This window comes from Hipposideros armiger, unplaced genomic scaffold (genome assembly GCF_001890085.2).
Source record: "Hipposideros armiger isolate ML-2016 unplaced genomic scaffold, ASM189008v1 scaffold_1073, whole genome shotgun sequence".
Lineage (NCBI taxonomy): Eukaryota > Metazoa > Chordata > Mammalia > Chiroptera > Hipposideridae > Hipposideros > Hipposideros armiger.
Window position 1 is genome coordinate 220,266 of NW_017732423.1, and position 17,516 is coordinate 237,781.

General features: G+C 53.2%; 1 protein-coding gene across 6 annotated transcripts in view; it reads left to right on the plus strand.

Annotated features, from left to right (window-relative positions):
* MED15 (mediator complex subunit 15) overlaps positions 1 to 17,516 on the plus strand; it is a 69,202-nt gene that overhangs the window by 49,837 nt on the left and 1,849 nt on the right. For 4 of the 6 annotated variants that reach the window (XM_019632044.1, XM_019632045.1, XM_019632046.1 and 1 more), the window contains 10 exons: positions 822 to 1,142; positions 2,199 to 2,318; positions 8,019 to 8,138; positions 14,243 to 14,379; positions 14,478 to 14,605; positions 14,835 to 14,969; positions 15,059 to 15,122; positions 16,130 to 16,196; positions 16,671 to 16,831; positions 16,911 to 17,077. In XM_019632044.1, coding sequence (XP_019487589.1) covers positions 822 to 1,142; positions 2,199 to 2,318; positions 8,019 to 8,138; positions 14,243 to 14,379; positions 14,478 to 14,605; positions 14,835 to 14,969; positions 15,059 to 15,122; positions 16,130 to 16,196; positions 16,671 to 16,831; positions 16,911 to 17,077 — 1,420 coding nt within the window. The remainder of the gene's footprint in view (positions 1 to 821; positions 1,143 to 2,198; positions 2,319 to 8,018; positions 8,139 to 14,242; positions 14,380 to 14,477; positions 14,606 to 14,834; positions 14,970 to 15,058; positions 15,123 to 16,129; positions 16,197 to 16,670; positions 16,832 to 16,910; positions 17,078 to 17,516) is intronic. The other 2 variants (XM_019632047.1, XM_019632048.1) reach the window with 1 other exon arrangement.

A 17,516-nucleotide genomic window follows, 5' to 3' on the forward strand; every position in this document is an offset into this window, starting at 1 on the left:
CCCCAATTCCCCAATAAAATCTTTTAAAAAAAGAAGTGAGAAGAACACTCCAAGATGCAGGAATGCTTGAGCCGTCCCATTTCTTTCGAGGACGTGCATACCTTCTATTTTGTCTCTGAGTGTTTGGTGTCTGGACGCATCACTAATCGACCTCCATCTCGTGTTCCGCAGGAGAATGGCAATATCACATTAGAAGCCCTGCTTCTAGGAAAGTGATTTCTTCCTCCTATGGTTTGCAGTCAGCATCCAGACGTGTGAAGCATCTATCATTAGGTCTTCTCTTGGGAGGGAATCCCTGAGGAGACCTCTCCACTATCCCACCTCCTCCAGGCCTTGGCTTGCTGCTTCCTTTTTCCAGTGGCCACCCTCCTGGATCTTGGAGGCCCCTCTCTCAGAGTCGACAGTGAATCTTCAGTCCCACTTTTCCTCCTCATCCTAAAAACAGACATTGGCCATCTTTGTGAGGTTCATACTGTATACCATTGTAGGGACCAAGCAATCATCACTGCAGAGGCCTCAGAGGTTTGAGTCACCTGAGTGTTTATCGCAGCTTCTGTAGGGCTGCACCTATACATGACCCCTTACTAAGCCCTCCCAGTATTTCCCTTGAACCTTCTTTCATCCTTTCAGGCCTAGGGGTGAACCAGCATTTGGTGGCCAGGGCACAGGTTCACTCTTAGTGTGTCCTCAGTGTCCTTCTGTGGGAGGGAAGTGCTCCCTTCACCCCATATGAGAGCAGCCTGGGCAGGCTTCCTGAGGGCAAGGCTGGCACAAGGCCCAGCCCCAATGGGGTGACTGAGTGCTGCTTGTTCTGCCCCTAGATACAGCAGCAGCAGCAACAGCTACAGCGGATCGCACAGCTACATCTGCAGCAGCAACAGCAGCAGGCTTTGCAGGCCCAGCCGCCAATCCAGCAGCCACCAATGCAGCAGCCACAGCCTCCACCCTCCCAGACCCTGCCCCAGCAGCTGCAACAGATGCATCACCCACAGCACCACCAGCCCCAGCCGCAGCCTCAGCAGCCACAAGTTGCTCAGAACCAACCATCACAGCTCCCACCACAGTCACAGACCCAGCCTTTGGTGTCGCAGGCTCCAGCCCTCCCTGGACAGATGCTATACGCCCAAACGCACCTGAAACTTGTGAGTATCTGTGACTTGTGGTGGGCCTCAGTTCTTTCCTGGTGTCACATGCGGCTGGTGGCCATCAGCAATTTCTAGGGCTCTTCGACTGTAGATGGCATGTTTTCTCTTTAAGCACTGGGACCCACACTGGCCTCCACATCTGGATAAGAGCTGCTGCACCCTGCACAGGGGCACCCCTGCTACTGGACAGCATTTTTTTCTTTCAAGCAGCAAGATTGTGGATGATTAGATGGACATCAGCACGCATAGTCTCACTGTGAGGGAGGACGTGCCACCTCCATTGAGCATCCATAGTATTCGCTAGCTGCTCAGAGTTCTCTTCTGAGCAAAGACCCTTATTGTTACCATATTTCTGAGGGTTATTAATATAAAATGTTACTTTCAGCCTCATTATGCATTTCTGCACAAAGAAAATCCAGTCAGTGCCATTTACACAGAGGACAACATTGTCACCAAGTCAGGTAGCTGCATCAAAGGGCTGTTTTATTTTAATTCTTTTGGCTCACTTGCTTGGTTTTCTTGGCCTTTTCTATTTGCGATTCATTGAGTGGAGTGGGGACAGGCCACACCTATACTGAGTGGCAGGTGAACAGGAGGCCCATAGGGGCAGGCTGGAAGGTTGAGGACAGTTGTGTGGAGCAGGTATGGGCACACCTGTCACCCGGAGCCAGCCTGCTGCTGGCTGGCTAGCTGCCCACTATCAGCATGCTTGGCCCAGAGGTTGAGCAGGCTGGGCTTTGCTCTTGGCCTTTGGAGCAATAGGTGGTAGTGATGACTGTATGGTAACATCCCAGTGGGAGGGCCACACTTCTTGCCAGAGTTGGGGGAGGTGGGGCTTATCTGTGCCAACTCAGAGCCAGGCTGGTGTGCGACATTTCTGATGAGCTATGGGATAAGGGACAACCAGTAAGGCGACATCATAGCCAATGAAGTCATAATGGTACCATCCCCCTCTCATGAAAAATTTCGACTTTTATAGCTCCCACAGAAATAGTGGATGCGCTGCCCTCTTCCCTGGGTGGCTCCAAATTGCTTTCTCCCTTCCTCCCTCAGGTCCGAGCTCCGATGGTGGTGCAGCAGCCGCAGGTGCAGCCTCAGGTGCAACCCCAGGTGCAGCAGCAGACAGCGGTGCCGACAGCTCAGGGCCCCCAGATAGTGGGTTCCGGAGTCCAGGTGAGGGCCATTGGAGCTGAGGGCTTCTGTAGTCGCTAGCAGGTGTATGTCCACCTGTGCATGGAGCTGCATTTCCGGTGCTCTATGGCGAGGGCCCTGGTTGGATCAGGGGCCGGGTTGGTAAAACACAGAGCTCCTCTCCCCCGGCACTCTGCGAGACGAGGGCTTTCCTGGAACCAGTTTCTGGGGTCCTGGTTTGGCCAGCTCTGCTCTGCCATAGCTGGGTCTCTCAGCTGTGCATGTGTCCTTCCCACCTCTCCACTGATGGCCTTCATCTTCTTTCCTTCTTCTGAGACCATGCATTGAAGAGGGGAGCGTCACAGGCTCATCCTCACCTCAGCTCTAGGTATAGGGTTGGCAGGGGGTGGACAGTAGCTCTAGAAATTGGGAAGAGCATGAAACCAGTGGCAGCATCTGGCTCCAGCGGACAGCGCAGGCTTGGGCCGCGGGCCCCTGCTGGGCTGACTTCTGGTGCTCCCAGCTGACTTGCTGGGAAGTGTGGCTGGGGCCCTCTGCACCCACCCTCTGTGTACTGGATGTCGATGGGAAGGAGAGGCCTTGCCCTGCCTTTCCTAATAGAGGCCAGATCCTCGTTGGTGTCTGGGGGTGGGAGATTGGCCCTGTGACTTCTCCACACAGCATCCTCTCTGGTGCTGAAGTGGGGAGATGTCTGGTCTGGGGCCTCAGTTCTCCCTGTCATCACCCAGATGTGGGACTGCTGATAGTTTTGGCTCAGAAGAGAGTGTTGGCTTTAGACAGAGCAGATGTGCTAGTTGATGTGCTGAGACTGCAGCCACCCAGAGCAACCACATTCCTGTCCCGCTCATTACCTGCAAGCGCGCCGGGCTCCCTGTCTGGTACACAGGGCTGCGTGCTGAGCATTTCTAGGATGCAGCATGTTACTTTAGTGTCAGCAACATTTCACCGTGGGGGAGGCTCAGAAATGGTCCTCCCTGTCCCAGCTGCATTGCTGGAGTCCATGAGAAGCTGCCTGAAGAGAAACATGCTGACGGAGGGGCCTGAGGTATTCAGTTGCAGCTGAGTCAGCCTAGCAGCCTCCATGGTCACTGCACCAAGTGACCTGGTCCCAGGATTCCCCATGTCACCAGCTTGCCCAGATGTGGTCTTGTGCGAAACACACCAGGACTTCATACCTATGGCTGCGGAGGGGGCTGGCTGCCCTGTGTGATAAGTTTGGAGCTCATCTCTGCCACCACTACTGTGTGTCCTGGGCTGGTCCTCAGGCTTCCTAGGGCTCCTTCCTCTTGGTGCCTTATGTAGAGGAGATGGTGCACGGTCAGAACCACCACCGGCCCACTGCCCTTGTCACTGTGTGTCCTTCCCTGCCCTGTTCTAGGACCACTTTTCCAAAAGCGGGCACAGTTGTGTGTGCTCAGTACCCTGCACTGAGCCCATGCAGCTCTTCCCAGTGGTTACTTCACCCTTTGCTTCTAGGGTGGTTCCAGTCCAGCCATCGTGGGAGCTTGGCCCTGGGCTCAGTCATGGGCTCATTCACCTCTGGAGTCACCTTGATTTATAACCTTCCCCTCCCAGTGGAGAGTGGAGGGCTGTTGGCAGGCAGAGCTAAGGGAGGCCTGGGCCTCTTCTTTTCAGGCAGGTAGTCTGGTAGCTGGGGAGGATGAAGGGGTCCCCCACTTGAGTACTTTCGGGTGGGTTTGGATTTACAAGGAGAGTGCTTCAGGGTTTTTATTTTAGGAATGATATCCACCTCCCTACTGTGTGTCAGAGACCAGCATCAGGCAGAGCTGGTGAGAGGCTTCACTCTGCGCTGCATGGCCCGGATTCCCAGGTGCTGGCAACAGAGGGAATGTTTTTGAAGCCCAGGCGTAGAGTGCACATTTGTGCTGTGCCTCTCTTCCCAGATGTAGCACCTCTAGGTCCTCTGCCTTTGGTCTGCTGGTTCGTCTCTGGGCTCACAGCAGGCAATACCATTTCATGGAGACCAGTTTGCCGGTCTTGCTGCATTGTTCTAGCAGCAGCAGCGGGGCCCCTGGGGTGCAACAAACCCTCCTTGGGGATGGATTCACAGCCTGCCTTTGCAACCTGGGTTGGCACAGTGGATAAGACAAGGCTAGAGGTACTCTGACCCAGAAATTTATAAAAATATGAGGTGACTGTAGAAGCTGGAAAGTTGAGAGAAGTATATATAAGGGAAATATTTCAGAGCAGGAGAAACAGTTTGGCATCTTTTCTTTCCAGTTTTCACATAGTTGAGGTCATAAGATATGCATAGGATTTTGTGTGCCTTCTTTTCTTAGCCATGTTACAGCAGAAGTAAAATGTTCTCCCGTAATTAAAATCTCTCAGTCAACATTATTTTATGTGTAGTATTCCTCTTAGGAATGTATTTCACTGTCCTTAATTATTGTCCTGTTCTTAGATTTTGAGATTATTTCCAGTTTTTTTGCTGTTAACCAAGGATGCATGTCCTGATTCATGGGTAGGTTTGGGATTGTTCCCTGATGCTTCCCAGGAGTGAGTCAGTGGGTCACTTTGAGGCTCTCAATTGTATCAGCCAGTCATCTACCAGGGGTTCAAAGATGCAGGCTAGGACTTCTCTGTGGTACCCATGCATTTGGCATTAGGACACAGTGGGGGCAGGTGCTGGTTCCATGAAAGAAGTGCTGGGATTGGTAGGCCTGAGCTGACAGCACTGTGTGCCTTGTCTCTCAAGTCTGCCTCCCTCAGAGCAGAAAAGAGGTGCCTTGTCAAACACTCGATGGTGCTGTGGCCTGATGGGTGGCTGGGGCTCTCACCCAGGGGCTGAGTTTGTGATTGTGGTGTTCCAGGAAAATTGGTGTGCCCTGTTCTGTATATGTCTGGCTCTCGTATTTGACGTTACTCATGTAGATGAGAAAGCTGACATCACTGTTACCTCAGTAGGATTTACTAGAGCGCAGTAGGATAGCTGCATTAACTTATCTTTCTCCCCTAAATTTTATCTGTGACTGCAGATAAAACTTGAACAGAATGTGTCTTCATTTCCAAGCAGTCCCTATGCTTTTGTCTTTTAACATTCTATTTTAGTATATGGAAACCTAACTATAATTCTTAAGTTACAAAGAATTATCATCAAAGGTCCTTCCCTGATGCGCCGCCCTGTGTGGATACCTCTCTTCCTTCCAGGCCCTTGGAGGAGCCAGGCCTGCAGCCTTTGGGATGGAGCTTGGATTCCTTTCTGGGTGTGTGTGTGTTGGGAGGTAGAGAAATTCAGCCACTCGGGAGAATGATTTGCTGGGTGTTCGCTGCCTGGCTCATCTGATCTACTAAACACTACTGCTGTGTTTTCATTAGAATTTGTGGTTAAAAGAAAATGAGCTTTCCCTCCCAGGAGTTCTCAGTTGTCAAGGAAACCGGTCAGTAGCAAATTAGATTTAAGCTTTGCATTCCTTTTTTTTGTTTGTTTCTTCCTGGAAAAAATTTGCATCTCTCTTATACCACCTGACTTACTTCCAAGCCTTTCTCTCTCTCTGGAAGGAGCACTGCTGAAGGGCCACTGGGCTCAGATGACCTCCTCCAAGGGCTGTGCAGCACTGGTTGTAAATGGACACTGTTCACTGTTACCCCCACCTGACCATGGGCTGATTGCTGAACCCAGGAGAGAGCTGCTTTCAGCCCCACCCTGGGTGCGGGGAGTGGGCCTTCCAGGGGGGAGGTGTGTTTTCCCAAGGATTACTGTCCTCACAGCCCCACCAACATCACATTTTGTGTCTGACAGGGTAGTGAGGGGTGGGCTCTTCAGGACCGTGCGCGTGTTTTGGTAGACACCGGAATCGCTTCATTACCCCCCACCCCTGGTTATTTCTTTTGTTAGGGTGGCTACAGGAACTAATGCTCCCCAGCCCTGCCTGAGGGCCACCCCATTCTTGTAGCTGTTGTGAGGTTCAAGTTGGAATCTGCTACTGCTTGTGTCACTCCTAGCTTGCAATGCCTGCTGCATGCACCCCGTGGGTGTGAGTGTGGGTGGGACATGCTTGTGATACCAGAGGCCTCAGTGAAGCCAGGCCTTGCCCCACAACAGTGCTGCGTTGATGCTTCCAGTAGTATATGTTAATGAGGAGAGTGGTCCCAGCAAGTGCTTGAATTCTGGAGTCATCTTGTATGTTTAGGGACAGACCTGACCTGTGTCCCTTGGGGAGGTGCACCTCCTCACGAGTGCAAGACTTCAGGTGGAGCCCCAGGCTTCCCTTGCCCACCTCCCCTTGATCTTAGTTATAAAGCAGTTTCCCAGGAGAGACTCAGGGGCCTGGAAGAGAGGAGGACGGTTTGAGTTCAGGCCCTCCAAGGTGTTTCGTCGGGCACTGAACTAATGGGATGGAAAGGTGCTGTGAGCCAGCGTACCTGGGCTCTTCCTCTGTTTTAATGATGGCCAACTCCTCCTCGTAGCCAGCTTTGGTGAAGTGTACTCTTTCAGAGTCTGTCCCAGAAGCCTGGTCTCCCAGAAACACCACCCCTGGACCTTGAGGTCTGGGCTTAAAGGCTCTGTGGGCGCGCCAGCAAATCAGGTGTGTTGAAGAAGTGTGGCCAACAGAATAGAAAGTTCTGGAGGCAGCATTCTTGGCAGCTCCTCCATGAGGTGTGATCAGAAATTCAGGTGAATATTTAAATTTTTAAAATTATTACAGTAAAAGACACATTGCCATTAATCCCCCTCAAAATACTCCCCCTTGCTTCAAACACACTTATCCCATCATTCTTGCCACTTTCTGAAGCAGTTCTGGAAAGTCTTCTTTCATGAGTGTCTTTAGTTACACTGTCATGGCTGCCTCGATGTCCTGAATCGATTCAAAACGTTTACATTTCGTGGCCATTTTGACTTTGGGGGAGAGCCAGAAGTTGCACCGTGCCAGATCTGGTGAATAATGTGGATGAGGACACACCGTAATGTTTTTATTTGATAGAAAATGCCATACCAGAAGCAATGGGTCACATGGAGCCTTTCCATTGTGATTACAAAATATGGTGACTGCTGCTGCCGAGTGCCATCCAGTGGAAAGGCAGGAATCTTCAATACCGGAAGTGTCGCGTCGAACCTTAGTAACAGTGTGTGACAAATTTCATCTTGTTCGTTGCTGTCAGTTGGGTGTGAGCTATGTTTGAGAGAAGGTGTGTTTTAAAGTATGCTGTAAATCATCCTCCATAATGACAACACTCCGTGTCACACATCACTTCTGGTAGATGGCAATTTCTGTCAAATAAAAACATTACGGTGTGTCCTCATCCACCTTATTCACTGAATCTGGCACCATGCGACTTCAGGCTCTTCACCAAAGTCAAAATGGCTCAGGACATTGAGACAGCCACGACAGCGCAACTAAAGACACTCATGAAAGAAGACTTCCCAGAACTGCTTCAGAAAGTGGCAAGAATAATGGGATAAGTGTATTCAAAGCAAGGGGGAGTATTTTGAGGGGGATTAATGGCAATGTGTCTTTTACTGGAATACTTTTTTTAAATTTAAACATTCACCATATTGTTTGATCACACCTTGTAGATTCCCAGTGCCTAGATGAGCCTCAGTGCTGTGGGCTTGAACATGTAGGCCAGCCTTCCCCCTCCCAGGCTGCCCCTAGCCCCGTGGGCGCTCCTTGTCACAGAGGCTGCACACCCCTCTCCACTTGCCCGTGCACTGCGTTTCTTTGTTGCGATCACCTTGTCTGTTGTCCCTCTGTCCTCAAGATGATCGCCGCAGCCTTGGCCCAAGGCGGGATGCAAGTAAGAGCCCGGTTCCCGCCCACCACCGCCGTGTCTGCCGTCCCGTCAAGCTCCATCCCTTTGGGCGGACAGCCCTCAGCACAGGTATTTATGGGGTGGCGCCCAGGGCCCCCGGGAAGCTCGGGGTCCTCTGAGCGCCTTTGTGAGGCACACTAATCTTGGTGAATTCCTTCACAGTGGCTCTCAGAGTGCCTAACCAAGCTTACATGAGGCCACACCCTGCTTGTGTTTCTTGAGGGGATGTGAGTAAAATATCTGGGCTTATTTTCATTTTAATATTTTGGTTGGTGATGTTTTCATTTTCTGGAGAAGGTGGGAACAAAATACCTTTTTAAAATTTTAGCATTTTCGATAGTAATGCTGCTGTCATTTCATGGTAAAATGAAACAGAAGCTAAGCAAATAGTTTGACTTTTTAGAGCTATGCTGCCTAATACTATAGCCATTAGCCATATGTGGCTATTCACATTTAAATTAACTAAAGTTAAATCAAATTAAAAGTCCAGTTCCTCAAGTTACATTCAGTTGAAATTAAATTATGTTTCAGGTGCATAGTAGCCCCATGGGGAAGCTAGTAACTGTCATACTGGATAGCACAGATTAACAAGTCAGTTCATGGGGGTGAAAAGTTCTATTCTAGAGTTTACTGTGCAGAGTGTAGAATTTATTATACACACACCCCTTTCTATTATAGGTAGAGAGACTTGTGTGTACATTGTACTTTTTCAGGGATATGAATTTCTGGTTCTCTATTATATTACGAAATTTGGAATTATTCTTTGGTGTATTCATTTGTTTAACAAATGGTCATGTGCATCCCGTGGGACAGTCACCAGACTAAGATTTAGAGAATAAAATGGAGATGAGGTTCCCTTATCTTATGGGCTTTCTATTTTAGTGAATTTGTTGTGAAAGCCTCAGATTTGCCAGAACTTTAAAATTCATTTTCTGTTATAAGGGAGATGCATCTATAATCTTAGCAAATAATAGCCCCTGCCCTTTCCCACGATGTTTCCAAGGTTCAAACTCTCTCCCTGCCCCACCCCCCCATACACACAGCCAGGCGTACTGTGGGCATTTGGCTCCCATAGAGCTGGTTCCATAATTGGTGTGCAGCTGCTTTTGTGTCCGTGCCTTTCTAATCCAGTCTTTTCTGAGAAAAGATAGCTTATTACGGAAATCTGTCATTAAAATGTAGCCAGGAGTCACCTCTGCTGTCCCAACAGGGGTCCCACCTGAATTCTCAGCACCCGGCACCTCTGGACCTTGGCATGTCCATATGGTGTGTCATGTGACTGCTGTATGCCCCAGCCACCTGCACGTAACCCTCGTTGGGAAGTGCTATAGCATCAGTGGTGCCTATCTGATTTTGTTCTTTTTTTTTTTTTTAAAAGATTTTTATTGGGGAATTGGGGGAGGGGAACAGCGCCGGGGAATTGGGGAAGGGGAACAGACAAGTTTCTGTTTTTTTGTTCTTCAGTCTAGTTGTGGAGGACGCCGCTTCACTGGCCCATGTTGGTATTGTGATCATTGCACTCTTCCCAGCTGAGGCAGATCGGTCTTGGACGGCTGCTCACGGCAGCTCACACCGGCTGCTGGCCGCTCACGCTGGCTGCCAGCCACTCATGGTAGCTTACGGCAGCCCACTGCAGCCTATGCTGTCACCGGCGACCTCACGGCAGCCCAGCTCCAGGTTGAGCTGTTTTTCACCATCTTAGCTGTAGAGGGCAGTGTCACTGGCCCTCATGTGGGATCCGAACCGGCGGCCCTGCTGCTCAGAGCTCACACTTCCAAGCCAACTCTTAACCAAAAAGCCACTTGGCCAACCCTTGTTCTTTCTTTTAGCAACAGATTGGTTCCAGGAAAACAGGCAGAATAGAAAGTCAGCTCTTTTTTTATCGGCCCTTCTTGAAACAGGGCTCCCTTGTCTCCACCTCTTCTCCAACCCCTGTTCCTGGGATGTGTCCCTTAACTGCATCTTCGTGCTGTGCTTGTGACACTTCACAGACCTGAATGACAGTGACCAAGCAGGATTCTGTGCCAGGCACATGCAGGACACAGTGCCCAGCATGGGATTCCAGGGGCGACATGGGTTTCTGTCCCAATGCTTCCTTGGTGGGTATAAGCAAGTGGCAGCACAATGGGACCCATATTCCACTTTGCTCTGGAGAGTGACTCCTGGGGACACATCATGTTCAGGGGTCCAGGAGCTCGGGGCAGTTCCAGGGATGTCCAACAGGTACAGATATTCCCAAGAGAACTGGAGCACGTGGTGCCACCAGCCTCCCCTAAGGTTTCTTTGAAGCACGAGGCTCCGCAGATTAGCCTTGCTCCCTTCTGGCCCCACCACCTTCCTGCCTCTGATTGCTTCACCTTTGCATGCTCTCTGCATCCACTCTGCCTTTCATCCTGCTTCTTGCAGACCCTGTTCCACTTGTCCTCGCTCCTCTGGGAAGCACTGGGGTACCTGGACTCCCCCACTAGCCATTTGACCTTGAACAAGTCACTTCCTTTGAGCTCCCACTTCCTGTCCGTGATTTGCAGGTCACTGAGTTTGGGGCACATGGCAGGCACTCAAGCTTTCTCCCTGGGAGGTGCAGCATTCAAGTCCCGTGGCTTTGTCAGTAGCTATGACAGACACACTCATGCCTATGGAAGAATGTGCCAGAGAGGTGAAAGACACAGAGCTAGAGCACAGTTCTCCCTGATGGGCTCGTCACAGAACTGAGGGAGCATAGCCATCTTGCTCTCTTCAGTCCCAGAGGCTGGCCGGACCCAACATGAACCTGAAGACTGGGGTTAGTGTCTCATTAGCCGCCTCTTTATGCCAATTCTTTTTTTGACGTGGGCCTTTGGGTGGCTGCTTCCCATCACAGGTGTGTTGTTGGTGACTCGGGATTCGTGAGGCCTGGGGGGAGCCTTGGGCTGCCTAGCGCTGATGCCCAGAGAGGTGTCCTGAAAGCCTGTGAGGGGGAATGTTTGCTGCCAACGGGAATTATGCATTTTTCCAGAGGAGCTGTCAGATGCAGAGATCTGGATTGGATCTTAAAGGCCAAGGGGTTTCTCTTGGCAGCCTTGCAAGTGGTGGCCACAGTGGCCATTGGGGTAGAGCCCAGGGCTAGACATGAGAGGTGAGCTTGGGGAAAAGGCAGAAGCACTGAGCTCTTCTCCCCAGCCTGGGTAGGCTGCTCTTCACTGTCTTAGACCCTCTGTCTCATGCCTGGGGGAGCTGTGTGCGTTCAGTGGCTCCGTGAACCCCAAAAGCAGAGGGGTGGGCAAAGTGTACCCTATTTCCCTGTGGTCTGAGTGCTGAGGGTGCCTCTTAAAATACAGCTTCAGACAGTTCAGGTGGGAAGTGAACTGTGAAGTGACCTTCCCGTCACAGCAGCCTCATGCTGGCAGGTGCCTGCCTCATTTCCCTTCAGAGAAGCACCAGCTTTAGGCTACAGACACGAGGTGAACACATTCTAGAAGGGACAGCTGCTTGAGCAGAGGCTAAGGCACCTATCTGGGGCAGGTCGGGGGAGGTGGGGCCCAGGTGGTCAGGGCGAGTCCTGGTGAGGGGGTTTGACCTACGAGCAGAAAGAGGACGAGGCAAGAGGCAGCTTCAAGGTCTGCAGGACAAAGAGTGGCAGCAGGTTGGGGTCCGGGAAAGGGGGTCAGCGGGCAGGTGAGGAGCAGGGCTTTGCAGGAAGGGTATCCATGCCCGACAGGCTGGGCCCAGAGGGGCCCCAGGGCCTTTGCTTCGCCACCTTGGCACCATATGAGGTCTGACAATTAAGTTCAAGAACTTGTTGCAACGATGTTGCTTTTTTGATATCAGAGGGATTATTCATTATAAATTTGTACCAGCTAGACAGACAGTTAACCAAGTTGACTATTTGGAAGTGCTAAAAAGGCTGGGTGAAAAAGTTAGACGACCTGAAGTTTTCACCAGAAATTCATGGCTCTTGCATCACGACAGTGCACCAGCTCACACAGCACTGTCTGTGAGGGACTTTTTAGCCAGTAAACAAATCACTGTGTTGGAACACCCTCCCAACTTACCTGATCTGGCTCCCAGTGACTTCTTTCTTTATCCAAAGATAAAGGAAATATTGAAAGGAAGACATTTTGATGATATTCAGGACATCAAGGGGAATATGACGACAGCTCTGATGGCCATTCTAGAAAGAGTTCCAAAATTGCTTTGAAGGGTGGACTAGGCGCTGGCATCAGTGCATAGCTTCCCAAAGGGAGCACTTCAGGTGACGGTAGTGATAGTCACCAATGAGGTATGTAGCACTTTTTATAGGACGAGTTTGTGAACTTAATTGTCAGACCTCGTATGTAGTTCTCTGCATGGACTTTTCTGAGGTGACCTGTTCACCTTCCTAGTCCTGGGCGTTGAGTAGATTCTAGAACATAGTTTCCAGTGCAGAGGCCATGAGGCCCTAGGGCTCAGTGCAGCCAGGTACTGTGAAGGTGAGTCCTGCATAGCGGAAAGCTGCTACACTTGGTTCAGCTCAGCAAACTAAGCTGTCCCAGGCCCATTTGTGCCCTTGTTGATGTCAGTGTGAAACACTTGGAACCACTTTGCTCCCCTCTAGCTCACTAACTCCAGCCTCTCTACTCCTGTCTGGGGGCCTGGTCACAAGGGGTGGGAACAGCCCATTCCAGCTTGGGTTTGGTGCCTCTGACCCAGCCATGTTAGAAGTGTTGTGATGTGGTCTCCGTGCCCGCTGCAGCTCTGCTTCGTCCTGCGCACTCGGTGGTAGGAGTAGGAAGCTGAAGAGCAGGAGGGGAAGGACATTCTCCTCCTGTACTGCTTGGTCCAGGCAGTACAGAAAGGGCAGAGCCTCGTGCCCGCCCCTGCTCAGCCAGCGGAGTAGGCAAGTGAGGAGGGCGGCATCCAGTTTTCCTGGACTCCTCCAGACATTCCTTCCTGCTCCCCTGATATGAAAATTGGAAAGCAGCAACCCACTCCACATGATCCTAACCCAGCGCCATGGCAGCAGAGTGTGTGGGAGAGAGGCTTAAGGCCGTGGCGCCAGATGCCATTGGTGCCCAGAGTGCCCTCGGAGAAGACCAGAGTCGGACTATAGAAGTGGACAGTCTAGGAGGTGGGGGTGTGAGCTGGGCTCCAGTAAGCAGGCTCGGAGGGGATGTTCAGTGTGCAGGAGGTTGGCTAGGCTGTGGGAGAACGCTGAGGCTGGCAGGACCTTTGGGGTGATCCCAGTGTGGTGAGGGGTTGGGCCTTTGTGCCACCATCACCGGGCACTGGGCAAGGCAGCTTTCTGTGGAGTTCATTCCAGGGGTGGCAGGCAGCCATTTCCCCACAGCTGTCCTCACCATCCGGAACTGCCATCGTAAGCTTCTCCCCTGGAAAGTGGTTATTTTACACATCCTTGTCCCTGATTCCTGGACGGTGTGGTTTCATCCTGTGGAGTTCATAGACGAACAGGGCATTGTCCCCAGTGATGATAGTGGTGCACACTTGACCCTGTGTGTCCTCTTCAGTGAGGACTGCAGGGAGTAGGGGGAGCCCTGGCTCTGCAGACAAGGAAACGGCTTTTGAGAATGATGCCGAGCCGCTCACCTCTCTCAGTGGAGCCTGCGGGTCCAGACGGAGGAGCCCCAGGCCAGGCATGCTGGCGAGGGCTGACATGGGCCACGTTGCTCCCACTAAGGCAAGACGCAGTCTGCCTCTGTGACCAAAGTGCTAAGGGGGCTCATGGAAGTATGTGGGAAGATGGTCCCACCTGTCACAGAGTGGGGCCCGCAGAGGAGAGCTCACAGACCAGGGGAGGCCAGGAAGTGCCATCCAAGGCCGTAAGCCTTCCCCGGACTCCCGCTCCGCAGGCTCCCACACCTGTGAAGCAGGGACATGGGGATGTCGTCCCAGCACAGAAGGCACCGTTCTTCATGGGTCTCCTTGCCGTGGAGCAAGGGCTACCCAGCCTGGTCTTTCTGCCAGCACCTTGGTCACTGTGCTTGTGTGTGTGTACCCACGGGATGAGGCATGTGCTGGTGTCTGTATTTGAGAATCAGGGCATCAAAGAAAGATAAGGGTCTACGGAGAAAGACAAGAGTATAGAGTGAGGCTGTGAGAGAGAGAAGGGGCTGTGTGCGCAGGTGGGTCCTCAGGCTTGGGCGGGTGGGAGCGAGAGTGTGTGGAAGGTGAGCAGGCTGAGTCCCCTCCACTTCCAGGTCAGCCAGAACAGTCTCACCATGCTGTCCTCGCCGTCGCCGGGCCAGCAAGTGCAGACCCCGCAGTCGATGCCCCCTCCCCCGCAGCCATCCCCGCAACCCGGCCAGCCCAGCTCGCAGCCCAACTCCAACGTCAGGTAGGCCTGGCCAGGGTGCCCTTCCCTGCCTGGTTCACAGGGAGGGCCCTGCCTGGTGCCCACGGCTCACAGACACGCTCCCTTTCGATTTGTTGCAGCTCCGGCCCTGCCCCATCCCCCAGTAGCTTCCTGCCCAGCCCCTCACCACAGCCTTCCCAGAGTCCTGTGACGGCGCGCACCCCGCAGAACTTCAGCGTCCCCTCCCCAGGACCTTTAAACACCCCTGGTAAGTTGGGCCTGGGGCGGGCACGTCCCCAGGCCCAGAGCCCGTTGTGTCACCCACACACAGCCCTGGGAGTTGAGGTGCTGAGGGTCACCTGCTTAGCCTCACGAGGCCTTGGCTTATAAGGGGGTGAGTGAATTCAAACCCCTTAGAGCCCGAGTTCCCCACCTTGAGGGTTTGCAGAGAGCAGGGCCTTTGGGCTGAGCTGCGCTCACCGGGCTGTGTCCTACAGTGAACCCCAGCTCAGTTATGAGCCCCGCAGGCTCCAGCCAGGCTGAGGAGCAGCAGTACCTGGACAAACTGAAGCAGCTGTCCAAGTACATCGAGCCCCTGCGTCGTATGATCAACAAGATTGACAAAAATGAAGGTAGGGGTGGAGTGGGGTGGGACAAGGTGGGGCGGGGTGGGGTCTGCAGACCCCCAGGCTGTGTCTTAGCATCCCCTCTTCTGTTCCAGACAGAAAAAAGGACCTAAGTAAGATGAAGAGCCTCTTGGACATCCTGACAGACCCCTCCAAGCGGTGAGCTTTGTCCTCTGGCCCCTGGGGAAAGGGTGATGCTGCACCTACACAGCTTATGGAGGGTCGGTCCCTGGGTACTTGATCTGCCAGCCTAGGGCAGGCGCTTGGTAACGATGCAGAGTTTAGAGAGGGGGCTCTAGGGCTCTACTTAGTTGTGTCTGCTGGGGCAACAAGCCTCCACCCCCTACCTTTGCCAGCACACAGCCTCTGCCCGGCTCTGGGCTGCTGCTGGGGCCCTTGAACTTCCACGCTGTAGCTGTCAGAGCCATGTCTCGTTGGGCCTTTGGCCAAGTCTGCGTTTGCAGTGGCCCTCACTAACCCAGCTGGCTGAGACAGGCCTCAGTCTGATCTTCAGCCCTGCCTCTGACTTGCCAGTGGCCCTTGAGCAAGCAGCTGTGTCTCAGTTACCCCATCTGCAGAGGGGGCAGCTGCGGCTCCCATGTGTTAGCTGTGAAAATGAAACAAGACGGTGCCTTAACTAGCCATGTGAAGGCCTTGGAACGTCAGGTTCTTGACACAGCACACATGCCCCTTCCCTGGCCTTGAGGCTGCTGTCAGCGCCAGAGTTTGGCCAGTGTCATTGAAACTGGGCATATGGACCAGCCTTTGGGTTACTTTCCCTGGCTCAAGCTGTGCTCTCTTTCTAGAAGGTCTTCCTTGTTTTGCTTATCTAGAAAGAATGCTAGACACTAGGAATGGGCCTTCTTGGGTTGACCTTTCATTGGGCTTGGCCTCTGTCCCTCCCCTTGACCCATGACACATACGCCTTGTTCTGCCAACCAGGACTGGGCAGCTCCTGGGGATGGGACCACCTTGCCTTAGACTCTTTGTCTAGGAATAGCTGGTCAACTGGCTGGAGCTCCTGTGGAAGGTTCCAGTGGCCAAGGCCTGGGGACTGGCTCCATCCAGGGGAGGCCAGATGGATAGTGGTTGGGATCAGCACATGAGAACTGCCAGCTCCCCTGTTCTCTAGCATGGAGGGTCAGCCACGTGGCCTCTTCCCACAGGTGCCCCCTGAAAACTCTGCAGAAGTGTGAGATTGCCTTGGAGAAACTCAAGAATGACATGGCAGTGGTGAGTGGGGTGCTGTGGTCTGGAGGTGTTTGGAGGGCCGCAGGCATCTCTGGGAAGGTCGGCACACCCGACAGTGGCTCAGACCCACGGGCTGGGAGGAGCCTTCACAGTCCAGAGTGGCAGAGGGGGCTTACTGCTTAGCCTGGGGACCCTGCCTAGTCTTTTTCCTGGTTGGTCTGCTGTGAGTGGTGGGGATGTGGAAGAAATCAGCCTCTGGCTATGGTCTGTGGGTGTTTCCTCCATCCCCCAGGCTTGTGGATTTTCCTGCAAGCTGCCTCCACCATCCTGCCTCCACCTGTCCAGCACGAGGCCAGACCCCAAGCAGAGGGGACTGTGGAGAATGTGTCCAGGATTGTCCATCTTTATCTGCAGGGGGTGGGGAAGCCTCGGGAAGCCTGGCTGTAAGGATGAGGACTTTGGGGTCTGGAGAGCCTCCCCTAGAGTGGGCTGCTGACCCCGCCCATTCTTTCCCAGCCCACACCCCCACCACCCCCAGTACCACCAACGAAACAGCAGTACCTGTGCCAGCCGCTCCTGGATGCCGTCCTGGCCAACATCCGCTCACCTGTCTTCAACCATTCCCTGTATCGAACATTCGTGCCAGCCATGACAGCCATCCATGGCCCACCCATCACGTATGTACAGCTTCGCGGTGGGTGGTGGGCCATGGGCCACAGCCTAGCCCAGTGTGGTCACCATGGCCGCCTCCTCCAGGGCACCGGTGGTGTGTACCCGGAAGCGTAAGTTTGAAGAGGATGAGCGGCAGAGCATCCCCAATGTGCTCCAGGGGGAGGTGGCCAGATTAGACCCCAAGTTCCTGGTGAACTTGGACCCTTCCCACTGCAGTAACAACGGCACCGTCCACCTGATATGCAAGCTGGGTGAGTACCCAGGGAGGACTGGGCTGGCAAGGAGTGAGCTCAGCACTGCAGCCCCAGTGTCCTGCCGCTTCCTTGGGCCCATAGTGGGGATGGGGGCACAAAGCTTCCAGGCCATACCTCAGCACCGGCCCAGCCCCGGGCTGTGCCCTCCAGCCTGATGTGCGCTCGACCTCCCACAGACAGGCACACTCAACACCACAGCCCCTGGCCCACAGTCCTTTTGTCCCTCTCAGAACCCTGCCCAAGTTGTCCTCGACCTTCACACCTGGCCCAGGACATGTACCAAGGGCTGGGCCACGAGCCCATGCACTCTCACCTCTCCTGTGTGTGCCAGGGAAGCCCCTCCCTCCTGCCCTGCTTGCCCAAGGCCCTGCGGAAACATGGAAACCTGGGAGTCCGAGCAACCTCCAGGCTTTGTAGGCTCACCAGAACCTTTTGG